Source organism: Pristis pectinata, chromosome 3 (assembly GCF_009764475.1).
Source record: "Pristis pectinata isolate sPriPec2 chromosome 3, sPriPec2.1.pri, whole genome shotgun sequence".
Classification (NCBI taxonomy): Eukaryota; Metazoa; Chordata; class Chondrichthyes; order Rhinopristiformes; family Pristidae; genus Pristis; species Pristis pectinata.
Window position 1 is genome coordinate 64,244,215 of NC_067407.1, and position 19,554 is coordinate 64,263,768.

General features: G+C 45.6%; 1 protein-coding gene across 3 annotated transcripts in view; it reads left to right on the forward strand.

The window, feature by feature from the left end:
• The window catches only part of LOC127568211 (LIM homeobox transcription factor 1-alpha-like), a 260,903-nt gene that overhangs the window by 18,905 nt on the left and 222,444 nt on the right, over positions 1 to 19,554 (forward strand). For all 3 annotated transcript variants that reach the window (XM_052011693.1, XM_052011691.1, XM_052011692.1), the window contains one exon: positions 1,842 to 2,028. In XM_052011693.1, the coding sequence (XP_051867653.1) occupies positions 1,842 to 2,028 (187 nt within the window). The remainder of the gene's footprint in view (positions 1 to 1,841; positions 2,029 to 19,554) is intronic.

The following is a 19,554-nucleotide window of genomic DNA, read 5'->3' on the forward strand; positions in this document are numbered from 1 at the left end:
TGGGAGGAGTATGTACGAATGATACTGTGTGCAACAGTTGTGTCAACAATGCTGTCTTCTGTTTAACGATGTCCCTGTATATCTACGTTTACTGTGAGTTTTTACCTGAAATTTACATGCACGCGTTTGAATATGGAGCTGTGTAAAGATCCACATAAGTGTTTGTACTGCAGAATAAACATGACTGATTTTCCAAGTCCTGGAGCTGGCTTTGAACGTAGCCCAGACTAACTGGATGAAAACCTTCTCTGTAAGCAGCATGAGTATGTTTCATATCTGTTCCTAGTAGTTCCAACACAAGACTGCCTTTAATCCAGCAGAAATATCTTTTGTCTGCTTTCTCAGGCTGTTGTAAAAGAATGAAGGACAACTTAAACAGATGAGTGTAATGCCTGTCAACTGATATCTGTAAAACTGGACATTACTGGTGCATGTGGGATTGCGCTGTGCACATTAGCTGCTTTGTTTCCCTGCATTGTAACCAAGGCTACACTTCCAAAAATGCTTCAACAGCTGTGAAGTTCTTTTGGATATCCTGAGATCTGTAAAGTTGCATCATACAATTCAAATTATTTCCTGAAACTGTCCTTCTTATTCTAATCAGCAAAGAACTAAGCTGGTGTGGGGAATAAAGTGTGCAAGAGAGGCCCAGCTCCTGATCTAGGAAATAAAGTAAAGAGGCCTTCGTCATGCAGTTTCTTAGAATAGAATAGGTTTTGTCTATAATGTGTCTGAGTGCACAACTGTATGATGTGACCCCGTGTTTTAATTATGTATTTAATATCTGTATACGGTATTCTCAAAAGAATTCAATGTTTACTTGGTGGATGCATATTAAATGTATTATACACCTTCCTTCCCTAGCAATAAGATATCCACTTATCCCTTCATTCGAAACTGCTTCTCTCCATTCCTCTAGCTCTCTATTTCTCTCAGTCATTGCATGCACAAATGGCTTCTTCCACTGAAGCATGTCCTAACCCTTGCTGCACTTCCCCATCTCTTTCTGCATTGCCACTCATCTACTGATATCTCTCTCTCTCTATCGATCTAACTACTTATGTAATCTCTCTCTCTCTATATCTATCTATCTATCTATCTATCTATCTATCTATCTATCTATCTATCTATCTATCTATCTATCTATCTATCTATCTATCTATCTATCTATCTATCTATCTATCTATATATTTATATATATCTATAAACTATATATTATTTCAATCTATCTAGTTATCTGTCTATATATCTATTCATCAATTTATCTCTCTATTCATTTATCTGTCTGCGTGGGTTTCCTCCAGGTGCTCCAGTTTCCTCCCACATTCCATAGACATACGGGTAGGTTAACATGGGTTTACGTGGGCGGCATCATAGACTCGTTGGGCTGGAAGGACCTGTTACTGTGCTGTATAAATAAAGTTTTAAGTTGATATGTAATCTGTCTATCTAATATAATCAATCGATCTATCTATATAATATATCTGCTTATGTATCTATCCATCTATCTATATAACCTATCAGTCTATCTATCTATGTAATCTGTCTTTCTAATCTATCTATATAATCTGTCTATCAACCATTCTATTCATGTATGATATACTGTATCTGTTTATCTATCTATCTATCTAATCTATTCATCTCACTCTCCAACTCCTCTGCTCATTCTTTCCTTGTGGCCCCTGTCACTCTACATACATAAGCCTTCCCGTCCTGATTAGGTTTCGATATATTGACATAAAGTAATCCAGTGAAAATGGTATCTCAGACATTTTACCTGACAGATGGCGGAGCTTGCGGTATAAACAGCTTCACGGATTCCTCCTGTCTTTTCTCTCCAGGGTCCAGTGGAAAGGAGAGGGCAGTGTGCGAAGGCTGTGATAGGGTGATCTTAGATCGGTTTCTTCTGAGGGTGAATGACAGCTTTTGGCATGAGCAGTGCGTGCAATGTACTGGGTGCAGGGAGCCCCTTGCCACCACTTGCTACTACAGAGACAAGAAGCTTTACTGCAAGCATGACTACGAAAAGTAAGTGAGAAACAATCTGCTCGCTAAATAAAGGAAAACGTACAAAACCCCCTCCCATTACAAGGACTAATGTTCCCATGTTTCTGTGTGTCCCATCTCCATGTCCTGTTATCACACCAAGCAGACCAGGCAGACCAGCTGTTGCTTGGTCTCTGTCAGTGCCTTGCTTGAACCACGACTGACAGCAGCCTCAAAGGGAGTGACTCCTCTCCCACTGTGCCTCTCTCTCTGGGAGGGAAGTGGGATGACACGCCTGAGATGGAGTAAATTGTGGGCATCTAGTGTATGCTACCACTTGTTCTCTAAGTATTTCATACAGTCAATGGTGCAGTGTCTTAAAATGTGACAGGCAGTGCACAGAGTCAACCCTGTCCATGTGAAGGAATTACTCCCTTGTTTAACCTTGTCGCTGGGTTTATGAACAGTGGCAGCAAAATTTTCAGTACCACTCATTCACTGCTTTGTGTTGTTGCTGTTTTCCCTTCTGAACTTGAGATGTTTTGTGTTCATATCAAAGATCCTGACTTGGGTAAACTGACTGTGAAAAATTCAGTAAAACTAATGTGCAGAGGATCCAGTCGATGGGTTTGTACAAATAGCAATATTGGTGCATACTCGTGGCTCGCGACGTTGTGAATGGAACTATAGGTGTGAAATATTAATAACTTTTACCAGCATGGTGAGCAGAACCCGCACCAACTGTGAACTAATATCAGTGTCGGTACATTATTTGCTAATATCTTGAATAGAATGGCAGGACTTGCTCATGTAGTTTACTGCTGGGATAGTGAGTGTAAGCGTGGGCAATGTTAGATAACAGTAAAACTGATGCATTCACTCACTGAAGACATGAAAACATTGAGATGTGTGGAGTACTGTCTACCTTCAAGAGTAAGGTAGGGCGTGCGAATGTTAGTGTAGGCTGCAGGTTATTAATGAGTGGTTAACTTACTCATAATGCATCAAGTGCTGTGAGATCAGGATGTGGATTGTGACGTAGTGTGGGGCAACACCAAGGACTGGGATGGTGGCCTACTAGTCGTGTTGGTCACTTATGGTATTGTGAGCAGCTGTCGAACAGATGATACTCTTCAAGGTTGCAGTTCTCAGTGCTCCTCTCTGCTGGCTGCTAACGTAGAATGCACAAATGGCAGCATTAACAGGTACTCCTGTGGCATTATGTACTGTAATTCAGGTAATGAATATTTATAATGGTAGGAGTATTATATCATGCAACACACAGTGTATTATTGTGCTGCTGAGAAAAGATTGTGTTTAAATTGACCTACTCTGCTAAAGCCACAAAGTCTAATTGCTGGGTTTAAGCTCTGTTTGAGGCTAATTGATACCGAGGAAGGTCTGTGCAGTGGCAGCTGCTTGTAAATTCCTGACACCAATTCAGCAGAAGCCAGCATGAAGTGGCTGGCTTTCCTTCTCATCTTTTCACACTCTGGGACACCCTTTCCCCGTGGACTCACCTCTCAACTGTGAAATGTGCAACCGTGACAATTTGCACTGTGGTGGGTGAGTGCTAGACGCACATGGGAGTAGTAATCAGTCCAGGCCACTGCTGCCAAAATGGGCAATCGGTGGTGCCCTTTATACCCCATTCAACCTTTACCCCATTGAGTTTGATAGTGCAAAACAAAAATTAAGTGGAATTTTAAAAACAATTCACTTCTCAGGATCTGGGTATCGCTGGAAAGACCAGCATTTATTGCCAATCCCTAACTGCCCCTGAGCAGAGTGGCTTCCTTCACCTCTCAGGGGTCATTTAAGAGTCAACCACATTGGTGGGTCCGGAGTCACCTATGGGTCAGACTGAGTAAGAAGTCCAGAACTCCTCTGCTGAAGGGCATTAGACAACCAGCCAGGTTTTATATTGATCTGATAGCTTTTTATATACATCCAAAGGATGTGGCCTTCATGGGCTGAACCAGCATTTAATTCCCCATCCTGAGTTGCCCTTGAGAAGGTGGTGGTGAGCTGCCCTCTTGAACCACTGCAGTCCTTGAGATGTGGGTATATCCCTGCTGCTAAGGAGGGAGTTCCCAGATGTTGATCCAGTGACAGTGAAGGAACAGCAATATATTTCCAAGTTTTGTGACTATCATTACCAAAGATAAGCATCTTATAGCACGTCAGATTATTAACTGAATTTAAGGTCCACTGACAGCTGCCTTGGTGGGATTTGAACTTGGGTCTCTGTGTTGTTTAGTACCGAAGGCTGTAATCAGGGCTGCTGGTTCACAGTTCCCCTTTGTGCGCTAGTACCAAAGGCAAATTTGCCTCCAGTATTCACGTGAAATGCAGTCACAGAACGTAGTTGGTTCTGGTATGGAGCTGGAAATATCTGCTGCCCAAGCCAGGCGTCACACCACAGTGAGAGCTAATCCGCCTCCACATAAAGGATGCTGCTAACCGCATCCAGCACCACTGGCTTGCATTCCTCATCACCTCCCCTGGCTACATCCCCCACAGACAGGAGTTCAACAAAATGAGAAACAAAGTAAGTGTGGGCCGGGACTGCCATCGGCCATTCAGTCCAACTGGTCTGTGATCCGCACAAGCCCCCTCCCTTCCTACAACAGGTCACCTCATCCACAGTTCTTTATTTCCTTACCCTGACCTTTCTCCTTTATGCATGTTCGCCTTGATTTTTTTTGTATTGGCTCTCCAGAATTAAAACATGTGCAGAAATGTATTTTAAACTGCACTCCCTTTGTCCATGATTTCAACAAGAGTTGGAGGAACATCAGGGCCTGCACTGGGAAGCAGCCAGGAACGGACAGATAAACCCAGGTTTGCATTCTGACACTGCCTGGAGTTGGCACAGACCTCTCCCAAACCTCCCAATTCTCGTCAAAAGCTGGGATTAGAAGCTACCTGACCGTGTAGGTCTATAAGCGGCAGTTTCCTGTAAGTGGGGCTGTGATTTAAAAGGATGGGTGGACGCCCTCCTCTGATGTAGGGAAGGTTAAGAGATCAGACTCAAGCAGAGTCACTTGGTCACGGTTGTGGAGAATGGAAGCAGAGGCAACTGTGGAAGGGGCAGGTGCTTCACAACATGATGGGTACTGCACACAAGAGGCAAGAGGTTTTGTGCAACCGAACATACACTGCGGCAACTGCAGGTCACGGGAGGGAGAGGGATTGCAGGTGACAAACTTTGTTTGAGAGAGGATTGTTCACATCATAGAAATGGACGAATGTAACAGGACAAAGAGGCTGGGTGGATTGGATTTAAAGTGATGGCTGGACTGCGTGGATGGGGCTTCTGTGCCTTAGCTTATGCACTGGCACATTGTTTGTAGTTATCCCTTCAGTTCTTAAAACAAATTTTTGCAAAACCACTTGTAGGCAATAGATGCATTGACAACACTGCCCTCTTTTATACTCCTGTACACCCACGTTTGTGTGGCCTTTTATCTGTGAGTGTGAGTTTTGTGAAGATCCTTCCAAGTGTTTGTATTACAAAATAAACATGATTGACTTGCCTTTGAAATGAAGTACCCCATCTTGTCCCTGTAAATCTAAGCTGGTGCATTCAACAGTGTCACAGCTTCAGTTTTTCATCAATACCCATAAATGAAGAGTTCATCAGTGCATGTGGCTGGAGTTGTACTGGGAGGCAGCCAGGGTTGGACAGATGAAACCAGAAAGAGACGATTCACATTTGACATTGCTTGGAGTTTGCATAAACCTCCTGCTGTGTCTCCCAATGACTACTGAAGTTACAAGGGGTGATCAGGAGAGCTCTGTGGAAATCCTGAGCAAGGATCTCAGCAGGTCAGGCAGCATCTATAGAGGGAAATGGACAGTCGATGTTTAGGGTCAGGACTGGAAAGAAACAGGAGAGATGGCCAGTATAAAAGGGTGGAGGGAGAGGGTGGAGCAAGAGCTGGCGGGTGACGGGTAGATCCAGGTGAGGGGGGGGTGATAGGCAGGTGAGGGAGGGGGGAGAATGGGGATGATGCAAGAAGCTGGGAGGTGATAGGTGGAAGTGACAAAGGGCTGAAGAAGACGGAATCTGCGAGGAGAGGACAGTGGACCCTGGAATAAAGGGAAGGAGGTGAGGAGGGGAACCGGAGGGAGGAATGTGTGGGTGATGGGCAGATCGAGATGGTGGGGGAGAGGAAAGAGATGGGGTGATGGGGCTGGTGGGATAAGGGAAAGCAAAGGGGGGACAGAGGGGAAGTTAGAGAAATCAATGTTGATGCCGTCAGGTTGGAGACTACCAAGGCAGAATATGAGGTGCTGTTCCTCTAATCTGCATCAAGCCTCAACTTAGCAGTGGAGGAGGCTAAGGACAGACATGTCGGTGTGGGAAAAGGAAATGGAATTAAAATGGCTGGCTACTGGGAGATCTTGGCTGTTATGGCAGATGGAGCGAAGGTGCTCGACGAAGCCATCCCCCAGTCTGCGTTGGGTCTCACCGATGTAGAGGAGGCCGCACCGGGAGCACCGGATGCACTAAGTAACACCGGTGGATTCACATGTAAAGGACTGCCTCACCTGGATCAGTGGGTATAAGGGAGTTACGGAGAGAGCGATCCCTGCGGAAAACAGAGAGGGGAGGGGAGGGGAAGATGTGCCTGGTGGTGGGATCCAGTTGGAGGTGGCGGAGGTTGCAGAGAATGATATGTTGGATGCGGATGCTCTTGGGGTGGTAGGTGAGGACAAGGGGAACTCTATCCCTGTTATGTCTTTCTTGTGTCTCTGTGGAAATCCTACTTTATCCTGCCAGAACCTTATCTTCAAATCACCATTGCACCTTTCAATACTCTTTCTGTTTCTGCATGAGTTGTTTCAAACTCTGGTCTCCAGCGCGGACTGTGACTTGTAGCTCCCCATGATATCTGCCAGCCCAGCAGCATGGTTAGAGTGTACTTGAATGAAATAGTGTCACAGACCATGGAATTTTTCACATTTGTGAATCGCATCCATTACTACTTGTGACCTCTCATGCCCCAAGTAGTAAGCACTCCAAAAGCCCAGGCACTCACCCCCACCAGAATGCTGAGCAGTTGCGGCCATATGGAGATGTCCATCATCTTGGGCCAGAACCTCAGGTGCATAGACACCCATGGTCGTGTTAATCCGGCATTAATATCCTGTATCCACAGTGACCAGTGATCAATGACAGGCAGGCTGTGTTGTGCTTCTCCTGGTGTTGCTGCAATTACTTCGAATTACTTTAAGTCTGGTTTAAATGACTGAATTCAGTCAATTACAGTGGAGCTGGGCACACCTGTATTGCCTCAAATGATGCAGCTCGCACATTTTATATCTCAACGGCAGATAAGAGCAGCCAATTGAATCCAATTAAAAAGAAAGATTAAAGGCATTAAATTAATCATTTGAAAAATGGCTCCCTCATTGGTACATCCCTTCCCCTGTGCTGGAGGATGCCACCCTCCTGCCGTCAATTGATTACCATTGACTGTCTTGATCAATTGCACTGATTCAGGGGAGAGTTAATGTTCAGTTATCTGTTCAGCAGTTTATGTGATGAGTTGGGCTTAACAACTTGGTAAAAACTGGCACAGCGACTGTAAGTTTGGAGGAGGCGGGAAGATGCAGGAGGGTGCGAGATGGCAGCTTAGGCAGTTTTAATTTACCTCCCAGCCTTTGGTGGAGTTATGTCTGACTGGAGGTAGTGAACCAATGAGCTCTTGTTTTTCCCTCACGGCTAATTTTTGGTCTGGGCTTGTTGAGGACTTTAATGTTGCCTTTAAGTACCAGGTTTCAGGACTGTACACTTCTGGCTGGTCATCGCCAGTGACTCTCCCAGGATGGCAGTGATACATCCATTCCTTTGATGCTCAGCACAGTCAATGTCCATTCCCCTGGGTCCCAGGAGGGCTGTAAACTGAATGACATATGAGGTGCAGGACAAATGGCATCTCCAGAACATTCTGGAGAGTAAGGAAGAAGATGGGCAGACTTAAGGAATGATTGTTTGGCACCTTGCTGGGTCTCTAAGACATGTTGATTGCAAGGGATGGGAAGGCTGAAGGAGACGAGGTACCGGGGGTTGAATCAGTGGGTAAGGCAGGGTTTCAACATGGTGAGCTAGTAGGGCCGCTGCCTCCACTGCCAGAGACAGGGGTTCAATCCTGACCTCTGGTGCTGTCTGTGTGGAGTTTGCACATTCTCCTTATGGGTTTCCTCCAAGTGCTCTGGTTTCCTCCCACATCAAAAGGACATGCATATTGGTGGGTTAATTAGCCACTAGTTGTGGGTGAGTGGTCGAATCTGGAGAGGAGTTGTTGAGAAAGCGGGGAGAACAAAAACTGGGGTTAATGTAAATGGGTTGCTTAGTGGACAGTGCACTCGGTGGACTGAAGGTCCTGCTTCCATGCCTTGTCTCTCTATGACTCTCTCAGAAGCGGGTGTACATTTCACTTCAGCAAATCTTAAAATGCTTCACTGCAGGCTGAAAGGCTGAAGGTGAGAGGACAATGTTGCTTTGCAGGCAAGCACATTTTGGTCAGGTACAAGTATAAGTGGGACCAATGCGTAAAAATACAACAACCACGTACAGCAATGACTCAGTGACTAGCCAACGACGATTCTTTCCAGCAGAAATTGCCTAGTGGACCACAGGTGTGTTGCATAATAATTTATTATCATAAAAATTTGATAAATATGAACAAACATTCATGCTTTTTGAGATCCTTAGGTGAAAGCTTATGTTGATCCAGCCACATTGAAAGAAAGTTTGATTGCTTTTCGTAAGCTGTAGACCCGTTCAAGAACCTTGCAGCTAATGATGTATAACGGAGTGAGCACTATTACAGCAGTACTTTTTCATGTGACAACCTGTCAGCTTTTGGCCTTGGTGACCAATGGTAAACATACCATTTTTACAGTGTGGGCGTAAAAGCAATATGGAGAACACAGGTTCCCACCACGAGTCCGCTGTGCAGGTCATTTTCTGCTGTTTACAGCCTGTGTGGAGAATAGAGTGGAAAATTTGTTTGCATAAGTCAAGCAGCTTGTGTGTGGTGGTTATAATGATGTTATCAGCTTGAGTGTGAGAATTTATAGATGTTCCCTTAAGACCAATAAACTCTACATTAATGCTGCAATTAAGCAACCAGTTGGAATGAGCCAGGAGAAGTCAGTCAGTCTGTAAAATGGAGGTTATAAACAGGGAGCGAACGGCTGTGAAGACAGCATTGTTTAAAGCCAGATTATCATCGTCATTTCTTTGTTATTTAATGCTGGATTATTAGAAACATTTACACAATTCAGCATTGGAACCACTGAATGAGAGAAGCAAAGTGACTGAGAGGAGGGTCTTAAGCCATGCACAGTAAATTGAAAGGTGTTAAAAAGGAAAACAATGGAGAAATGCTGTAAAGGTTTAAACAATGGGTTGAATTGTTTTGGTTTTTATTAAAAATCAGAGGTGTGAAGATGAACAGGTCTATTTTCTGTATGTAATTGGGTAAGAAGCACTGAGTATTTATTGCAATTTCAACCTTGAGGCAGAAGAGTATGTGGATGTGGTAATGTGGTTGAAAGACAGAACAACACTCAAAAGTAGGCACAGTGTCTTTCATGTGTACAGCAAGCAGGAGAAACCCATTCTTCAATACACAATTAAGAGTTCACACTAAGACCCATGAACCCAGCAATCTAAACAATCAAAACGTCAGCCGTCCCCTTGTTTTCACAGATGCTGATTGACCTGCTGAGTACTTCCAGTAGTTTGTTTTTTGAAGCAGGGAGCAATGGAGAATTCCTGCTCCTCTTTGAAAAGTGTCATGGAACCTGTAACACTGGGGCAACACAGTGGCGCAGCAAGTAGAGCTGCTGCCTTGCAGCTCCAGCGACCCAGGTTCAATCCTGACCTCCAGGGCTGTCTGTGTAAAGTTTGCACATTCTCCGTGTAGTTGCGTGGGTTTCCTCCGGGTGCTCCGGTTTCCTCCCACATCCCAAAGACGCGCAGGTTGGTAGGTTAATTGGTCTCTGTAAACTGCACCTATTGCTTTGGTGAGCGGTAGAATCTGGGTGGTTGTTGATGGGAATGCGGGGAAAGTAAAATGGAATAGGATAGGATTAGTGTAAAAATGGGAACTTGATGGACTTGGTGGACCAAAGGACCTGTTTCTCTGCTGTATCTCCCTACGATTCTATCCTTACAAGAGCAGCAAGGTAAACCCCAGTAAGTTATTTCTAACAATGTAGTACTCATTCACGACTGCACCAGTTGTGCCTTTAGTTTTTAACTGACTAGCTCAGAGGCAGGAGTGCTACCAAATGGGCCAGGTGGCAACACAGGATCCACGTCAACAGTTGGATGCACTACATGTGAACATTGGATGATGAGCAAGCTGGCTGAGTAATGTACCCGTCTACTAGAGTACCATTTCTACTGAGTGTTTTCCCAAAATGGAACATGATTGAATGAGGGAACTTACAGAACGGATGGTTCATTAGTAATTTTTGGCAAACAGACCGGTAATTTGTGTATCTGTGGTGGCTCAAGCATCTAGTCAGGGCTACTATAGGGATGATTTCAAGAAAATATTGTCTTAGCAAATCATTTTATCGACTGGTGCATTCTCAGGTTGTTGGCAATTGATGCGGATTGAAGCAAGTTTATAAAATGTATACTTTATTGTTTATTGTCGAGTTTATTGTCACGAGCACAAGTACGGTGAGGTACAGGTACAATGAAAAACTTGCTTGCAGCAGCATCACAGGCACGTAGGAACAGACAACACACAGAATATAAATTATACATAAATACAACCGATACTCCATATATAAAGACAAAATCAGGAGACGATTTGTATACTCTATGGAAATATTGATGCCTGCACCTTGGAGGATGAGTTATTAATAAGGGGGCAGATGATGCAGATTTCAGACTGTGTTTGATGTCATTAGAAAACTTGTCCTTAGACAAACAATTTGGAGTAAATAAGCCAACATTTGCTAGGATATTATTGTTGATGCAGATGTTATATTAATAGCATGAGAATCTCATTTTCCATTTACTCAGTCCATGTTCACTGAGTTAAGCTGTAAAAAAATCTAAGTAAAAGTATTGCTCTTTCAATAAGTTGTTATAATGACACTGGAACCATGAGCTTAAAAGCTGGTGATGAATGATGTGGATTTGAACTTTGTGGACGCACTGATATCAGACTGGAGGATGTATTGGTGTTAAAGTCTGGGGTTCAGTGGCCAGTTGCCACTGCTCCATCACACACAGGGGGAAAGCTGTGGCCGTTGGGCGTAGTCTTTGCTTCTGAATGTTTCCCTCTGTTTCTATACTGGCAAAACTTTACTTGGCAATGGGAGACACAGGCCCTCCCTGGGTTACTAACACCCAACTGATGGACACATGTACGTACGAATGAGCTGACTTATGAATTTCCGACTATGAAAATTTTCTGATGAATTTTTTGACAATTTTTGAAACCAGTGAAGCTTCCTTAACTTTAGAGCAGAGATTCACAGGTGAGTCTGTGAGGTGAATCAAGTAATTTGGAGTTAGCCAGTGCAGTTGAAACCTGACTGTGCAGCTGGATGCTGCTGAGGCGGAGGTGATATTTTCAGTGGGAATTTGTGGTTGAAGCCACTGTGCTGGTTGTTCGGAGGTCTGTATGGGGATGGATTTGCTGGTTGCTGTGGGGCTGCAGGCACTTCTGCTGGGTGGGAACGGGGTATTTCCGCGTGCCTTCTCTCCCCTACCCAGAGCCACAGCAGTCGGGGGCTGGGTGGAGCCGGGCAGAGCTGGGAGCGCTGAGCAGACTCACTCACTCATTCACTCACTCACTCACTCACTCACTCACTCACTCACTCACTCACTCACTCAGAGTCAGTGAGGCTGGCTGGCGGCCGATCCTCCCGCGCCTGCTCGCTCTCCCGTCACAGCTGTTTCTGCAATCCTCTCCCACGCACTGTGTCTGTTCACTTCCGACTTACGAACAGTCTGGGTTACAAATAGTTCTCAGGGATGGAACCTTGTTGTAACCTGGGGACTGCCTGTAATCTGTTTACTTGTGGAACCTTATAACAATCTCTTGCAACTACAAGGAGTGATGAGAAAGGTGTGACATAAATGTTGCCTCACACACTGAAGCCAATTACTCTACACTGCAACGTACTGTTGCATTTCTGGATCAGAATGCAAAGTCTGTTGACGATATTCAAGTTTACATTGACATTTTGACGTTTACATTACATTGACAGTGCATTGGATAGGTATACCTGCCATCTACACACATATGCCCTGCTTACAATCTTACTAACATGATTAAAAGCCAAATGCCCTACGACAAAGAAAGAGGGAGGAAGGGAAGGAAGGAAGGAAGGAATAAAGGGAATGACATTCTCATTGGGAAAGATAGAGAATGGACATATTGGTGAGTGACTGCAAAGGGCCAGGAAGGAGAGCAAAACCTCATTCATAATTAGACCCAAATAGAAGGTCATCTCCAACACAAAGACATCACAACTAAACAGGAGCCTTGTGCGGTTACCGAATCCATTGAAAAACATTTCAGTGTAATGCGTGCATTGTTTTCAATTGGACTGTCTCTGAACTCAAGGAACGTCACGGTGGTATCGATAACCAGGGCCCTACACAGAGTGGTGTTTGTAAACACCGCACCCACCCCCTTCCCCCCCTCATTCCTCTGCAGGTCAGTGGAACAGGTGATACAGGACCCGCTTTCACCAGACAATGCATTTGGCACACAGGAGCCAAGCCATGCCGAGTAGCAGCATTAAAAAGTAACGAGCGGCGATGTCATTTGATCCGCGTAGGTTTGTTTAAGTGGGCCGTATTATCTTTCTGAAGTCTGTGGCGTGCAGCTGAGCTTCAGTGAGCAAGTCAAGCCTCACGTTTCGCCCTCCACAATGGGACTATTGTCCTTCCCTAAACAACACAGCACAGATCCAACTGAGAATCAGTAAACACGCAAATATTGCTCTGATGGAAAACGCATTTGTAAATACTTTTGGGGGAAAGGATCGCCCTTTTCCGTTTGGGGGAGGATGAGTGAGTTGGGGACTTGCACAGTGGTGGGGAGAGAGCTGGGCAACCTGATTTGAATGCACTTCTAATATTCCTTCGACCACACTGCATTGGAGAACGGAAAAAGAGATGAGGGATCAAAGAATTAGTTTGAAAAGCACCTGACACTCAGGAACCTTGGCTCGAATCCAGGCTTGACGTTTGACCCATAGGGGAAGAGGGTCTTTACGCTGGCAACAACCTGCCCCTACCCTCGTCAGGTTTCACAGATAATATATTTAAAGTGCTTTTTTTAAAGGTTGCCAGAAATAAAAAGAAAGAGCAATCTGCAATTCAATACTGAAAATTCTGGGAGCAGGTTTGTGAAGGAGACTCCTTCCTCTGGAGTTCTTTGGAGTAGAACGTGCAGATACATTGTGCTTGATCGGTAACCAGGGTGAAAAGGGTGCTTCCTCCAGTAGAGGGTGTGGCTCCTGACCCCCAGGCTTCCCTGATCTCTCTGGGACTTGAAGACTAGACATAGCCATACTTAATTACTATGGAGGTCATTTGACCCATCAAGTCTATGCTGGCTCTCGACGCAATCCTATTCCCCAACTTATTTTCCCTGTAATATTAACTCCCCACATTCCCATCAACTTCCCCCCACCCCCAGATTCTACCACTCACCCACACACTACGGGCAAGTTACAGTCCTACCAACCCACTTGCCTTTGGGATATGGGAGGAAACTGGAGCACCCAGGAGAAACCCACAGGGAGAACATACAAGCTCCACACAGACAGCACCAGAAGTCAGGATCGAACCCGGGTCACTGGAGCTGTGAGGCAGCAGCTCTACCAGCCGCACAACTGCGAACAATGTCAAGCCTGGAGAAAAATCACTGAAGCATCAAAAGAAATGGTCTTCCCCTCCAACGCCCCTCCGTTTTCTTTGCTTATTGGTTGTAGAAGTGTTGATACTGGTGAGGGCAGCCAAGGAGCATCTTACCGGGTGAGAGATGGAGGGTGATGTGGTGCAAGGATAGACCATTGGTGGGAATGTGCATTGGAGGGTTGGGACATAGTTAGAGCCAAAAGGTCATGTGATGAAACCTTCAGGAATGCCTTCACTTATAGTTAGCAGCTTCACCATACATACAGGAGGAAGCCCTTGTTGGTGTTATTAAATATCCATTAGATACCTGCCAGAAACTTGAGTGGAAGACCCCATATTTCTCAGCAGGAGGGCTTTCACTTGAACTGCATTGAACCCATGCCCAGTGAGGTGAAAGGACAGTTCCGTCACATACTTTAACACCCAATACTCCAAACACAATGAGGACGACTTAGTCCAGCTGCAATCAAGATCGGAGAGGTGAACGGTCATTCTCTATGTGACTGTGGCTTCCAATCTGCAATCAGCATGTAAATGGGTTCTTGGCAACTCTGAAGGCTTTCTAGAGACAGGAAGAGATGTGGGACCTTTGCCAACGGTTTACCATTAAGGCATGACCTGTTTCTCATGTTCCTGAAAATTATTCTGATCAGAGCAATGAATCCTTACTCTGGCTTCTGTCCAACAACAATATAGGAGTGAGCAAATTTTCTGTCCACTCACATGCCTTGTTGTCTATGGGAGGCTCCTTCACCTGATTGGTTGCTCTAAGATCCTCACCATTGGACATCCTCGATGCCCATCACCTTCCCATTCCAACTGGATTATGAAATTACCTCCCCGATTCCCAACTTGGTGATCTCTTAACCCTCCTTTAAACACCCTTTCCAATTTCTGATATTTTGATGAGTTATAGATGGCACTCTTGAAAGATAATGTAAAAGGTAGACTTTTTCTCAATTCCACTGCCATCCCTCTGTATTTTGATTCATTCTTCAAGACCACAGGGGAGTCCTGAAGGTTTGCTAAACCCCGTTCCTGTTTCATGTTCACTTGCTCAACTCCTCCCCTCTCCACTGCCGACCCTGCCCACTCAGACAAAACATAATGTGGAAAGTACTGTACATTCCCCAGCTCCACAAGGATCAGCAGGTCAGAGGAACCTGCCTGAAAACAATGATCCCTACTCATTACCTTCACCGACTCTTTGCTGGGCACACAGCGGCCTACAAATGGGGTCTTAGGAGGTCAAAGGCAATGCATCAACTTTCATAGCTGAAGCATGGAAATCCATCGCCGTAGAAACAGGTAGTAACTGTAACAAAAGAGATCTGCTGCATGGCACTGGCTTTGATTGAAAGGCTCCTTTGTGTTAGTTCATTTTGAAGGGGTTCAGGAAGATTAAGATAAAACCCACTATATTTCGCTTGGAAGCTGTTTCCCTGCCAGCCCGTCTCTCCCTTTCATAATCGTCTGTGTTTTAAAGATGAAAGCTGAATAAGTAAAGGACCAGCCTCTCTGCTGGGCCGTGCTTTTGGGAGCAATATGCTCCGTGTTATTGGCTGGTTGTTGCGGGGTGTTATTACAGAATAATAATCAGTTTTTCTTTTTATAGGCTTTGGTAACCATTCTGACCATCCCAGAGTTACATTTATCTGGCAACAGATAGGAAGCACGTTCTGTAAATTATTTTTAATTTCCCAGGTTGCGTTGGGTCTCGTGAACAAGGCAGTGAAAATGAGGCCATCAATAACTCACCAGGCGCAGCCAGGGTCTCTCAGCAATCAACAGTGAGGGCAGTGGTGGGTGGAGATCTGGTGTACCAGGGAGTCCGAGCAGGTGATCTACACAGATCGAGTACACCCAGCCCACTGGGTCCATGCCAGCTCCCAGCACAGCAATCCCATCTGTCCCATCGCCCGTCTTTGTTGCCCTGTAACAAATTCTCTCCCACGCATGCTCATCAACTCCCCTTTGATCATTTTTACGTTCACCCTAGGGGTAATTTAAAGCATTCAATTAACCTATCAGCCTGCAAGTCTTTGGGATGTGGAAGGAAACCGGGACACCTGGGAAAAATCCACGCGGTCACAGGGAGAACGTGCAAACTCCGCACACAGACGGTGCCGGAGGTCGGGATCGAACCCTGGTCTCCAGAGCTGTGAGGGAGGAGCTGAGAGATCTTGCATCAGGGTGGGGTGCCTGCAGGGATGGAGAAGATGTCATGATGGGGAAGCAGAGGTTGGGGAAGGATTTGAATGCAAGGATATGAGTACTAACCTTGGTGTTTCTGAGGCGAGGAGACAATGTGGGGGAGGACGGGACAGTGCATCGAGCAAAAGGGGGTGATCATACCAGGCACCCTCCCAGTCAGTGGGTCAGCATTGCACGTGTGGCCACATACCACAGGTATATCAGGCAGTCCACTACATGTGCCTCACCATGTTCCAGGCACAGATTGAGCAGGAACAGGTAGGCCACTGTGTGAGAGGTGGGTTACGGTGGGACAGGTTAATAAGGAGGGTTACTCAATGTGGTTAGTTAGAGAGGGTGGGAACTTGTGAGTTGCCTATCATGGAAACAGGTCATAGAAATCAGATCAGTGAGACGGGTCACTGTGTGTGTGAGTGGTCAGTGAGACTGGTCACTGTGTGTGTGACTGGTCAGTGAGACGGTCACTGTGTGTGTGAGTGGTCAGTGAGACTGGTCACTGTGTGTGTGACTGGTCAGTGAGACGGTCACTGTGTGTGTGACCGGTCAGTAAGTCGGGTCACTGTGTGTGTGACCGGTCAGTGAGACGGGTCACTGTGTGTCACTGGTCAGTGACGTGGGTCACTGTATGTGTGACTGATCAGTGAGACGGGTCACTGTGTGTGTGACCGGTCGGTGAGAGGGGTCACTGTGTGTATGACCAGTCAGTGAGACGGGTCACTGTGTATGTGACCGATCAGTGAGTCGGATCACTTTGTGTCACTGGTCAGTGAGAGGGGTCACTGTATGTGTGACAGGTTAGTGAGACGGGTCACTGTGTGTGTGACCAGTCGGTGAGAGGGGTCACTGTGTGTATGACTGGTCAGTGAGAGGGGTCACTGTGTGTGTGACCGGTCAGTGAGACTAGTCGCTGTGTGTGTGACCGGTCAGTGAGATGGGTCACTGTGTGTGTGACCAGTCAGTGAGACTAGTTGCTGTGTGTGTGACCAGTCAGTGGGATTACTTGCTCTTTACTTCACAGTAGCTGGGAGTTGAGGGGGCCAATTCCTTGTATTTTCTCAACCCCTGTTTTCGTTTGGGCAGTGATACTGAGAATGATTCGATATTCAATTGCAGCAGAAGACCGTGTTCCTGTGTAACATGAATCAATAGTGGAATGTGTCAGTGAGCAAGCAGAATACAATTTAACAAAGCTTATTGGTGACTTTTTAAATTTCAAATGCTACCACTGGTTGTGCTGTTTGAATTATTTTATGATACTTCGCGCCAGGCATTATCTGATTATTATATTCACAGCCTCTACACAATATGCATGCGTATAATTTGTGGAGCTGGGGTGAATCATGTTGACTGTACCACGACACAGGCACAGTGTGGAGCTGTATGGAAAGAATGTGAAACCTTCAGTCTGCTCCTTGTGTTGGTTACTACAGTGGTGGCACCCTGCAACTGTGGGAGATCACTCCCTCCGATCATTTTGATCTCTGAGAGTTTGCAGGGTTATTGTTGCTTGTGTAAGCCTGCAATTGTTGCACGTCCTTCAGTGTGGATTGCACAGTTTAAAGGTTGACATGTCTTAAAAAAACTCTAGTTAGGCTGCAAAGCTGACCAGTGCCTCTACTTCCTCAGGAAGCTAAAGAAATTTGGTTTGTCCCCTTTGACACTCACCAACTTTTATCAATGTGCCATAGAAAGCATCCTATCTGGATGCATCACAGCTCGGTACGGCAACTGCTCTGCCTGCGACTCAAGAAACTGCAGAGAGTTGTGGACACAGCCAAGCGCGTCACGGAAACCAGCCTCCCCTCCTTGGACTCTATCTATACCTCTCGCTGCCTTGGCAAAGCAGCCAGCATAATCAAAGACCCCACCTACCTGGGCCATTCTCTCTTTTCCATCAGGTAGAAGATACAGGAGCCTGAGGGCATGTACCACCAGGCTTAAAGACAGCTTCTATCCCACTGTGATAAGCTATTGAACAGTTACCTTATACGATGAGATGGACTCTGACCTCACGATCTACCTTGTTGTGACCTTGCACCTTTTTGCACTGCATTTTCTCTGTAGCTGTGACACTTTACTCTGTACTGTTATTGTTTTTACCTGTACTACCTCAATGCACTCTGTACTAACTCAATGTAACTGCACTGTGTAATGAATTGACCTGTACAATTGGTATGCAAGACAAGTTTTTCACTGTGTCTCAGTACAAGTGACAATAATAAACCAATACCAATACCAATATCAGTCTGGAGTATTGCATTCAATTCTGGTTGCCCCATTTTAGGAAGGATGTGGAGGCTTTGGAGAGGGTGCAGAAGAGGTTTACCAGGATGCTGCCTGGATTAGAGGGCATGTGCTATAAGGAGAGGTTGGACAAAATTGGGTTATTTTCTTTGGAGCGGCAGAGGCTGAGGGGAGGTCTGACAGAGGTTTATAAGATTATGAGATGTATAGATAGACAGCCGGTATCTTTTTCCCAGGGTCAAAATGTCTAATAGCAGAGGGCATGCATTTAAGGTGAGAGGGGGAAAGTTCAAAGGAGATGTGTGAGGCAAGTTTTTTTACACAGAGAGTGGTGGGTGCCTGGGGTGCACTGCCAGGGGTGGTGGTGGAGGCAAATATGACAGAGGTGTTTAAGAGGCTCTTATAGGCACATGAATGTGCAGAGAATGGAGGGATATGGACATTGTGTAGGCAGAAGGGATTCGTTTATTTAGGCATTTAATTACTAGTTTAATTAGTTCAGTACAACATCGTGGGCTGAAGGCCCTGTTCTTGTGCTGCACAGTTCTATGTTCTATGTCACTCTGCCACTAGCCTTGGGAAGACATGGTGTCTCCTCATTAATCCCCCACAAACCATGAGTTCCACAACCATGGTGGATCTGCTAAATGAACACTAATTAACCTCGCTGCAGAAAGGTAGGATTAGAAGTAAAATCCCTGGGGATCAGTGTATCCATGGGGAGCACTCTCCCACTGCTGAGTCATGGTATCGAGAGTTCTACCACAGCTCAGGCCTACCTCAGGTCCATGGGAGGCTGACCTGAGGATGTAATGAATAACAAAAGGGGGAATGCAAACCTTTCACAGTCTCCAATCTCCTGAAGTACTTTCCAGCTAGCCCTTAGGCTGAAATGTAGCAAATGCACCCTGCCCCATGCTGACATCATAACAATAACCAGCGTTGGCCTGAAGGTTGCCATAATTTAGCCAATTCCAAACTTTTCAGAATACTTGCATGTAGTCTGCGACTCATGGCAACAGGACACTGGAATGTCTTAGTCCGAAAGACTTGGGGTTTGTTTTCCCTGGGGCACTTTGTCCACACCAAGTCAAAGTCGAATTTATTATCATATGCACAAGTACATGTATGCACAGGTGCAATGAAAAATCTACATGTAGCAGCATCACAGGCACATAGCATCATGTAAG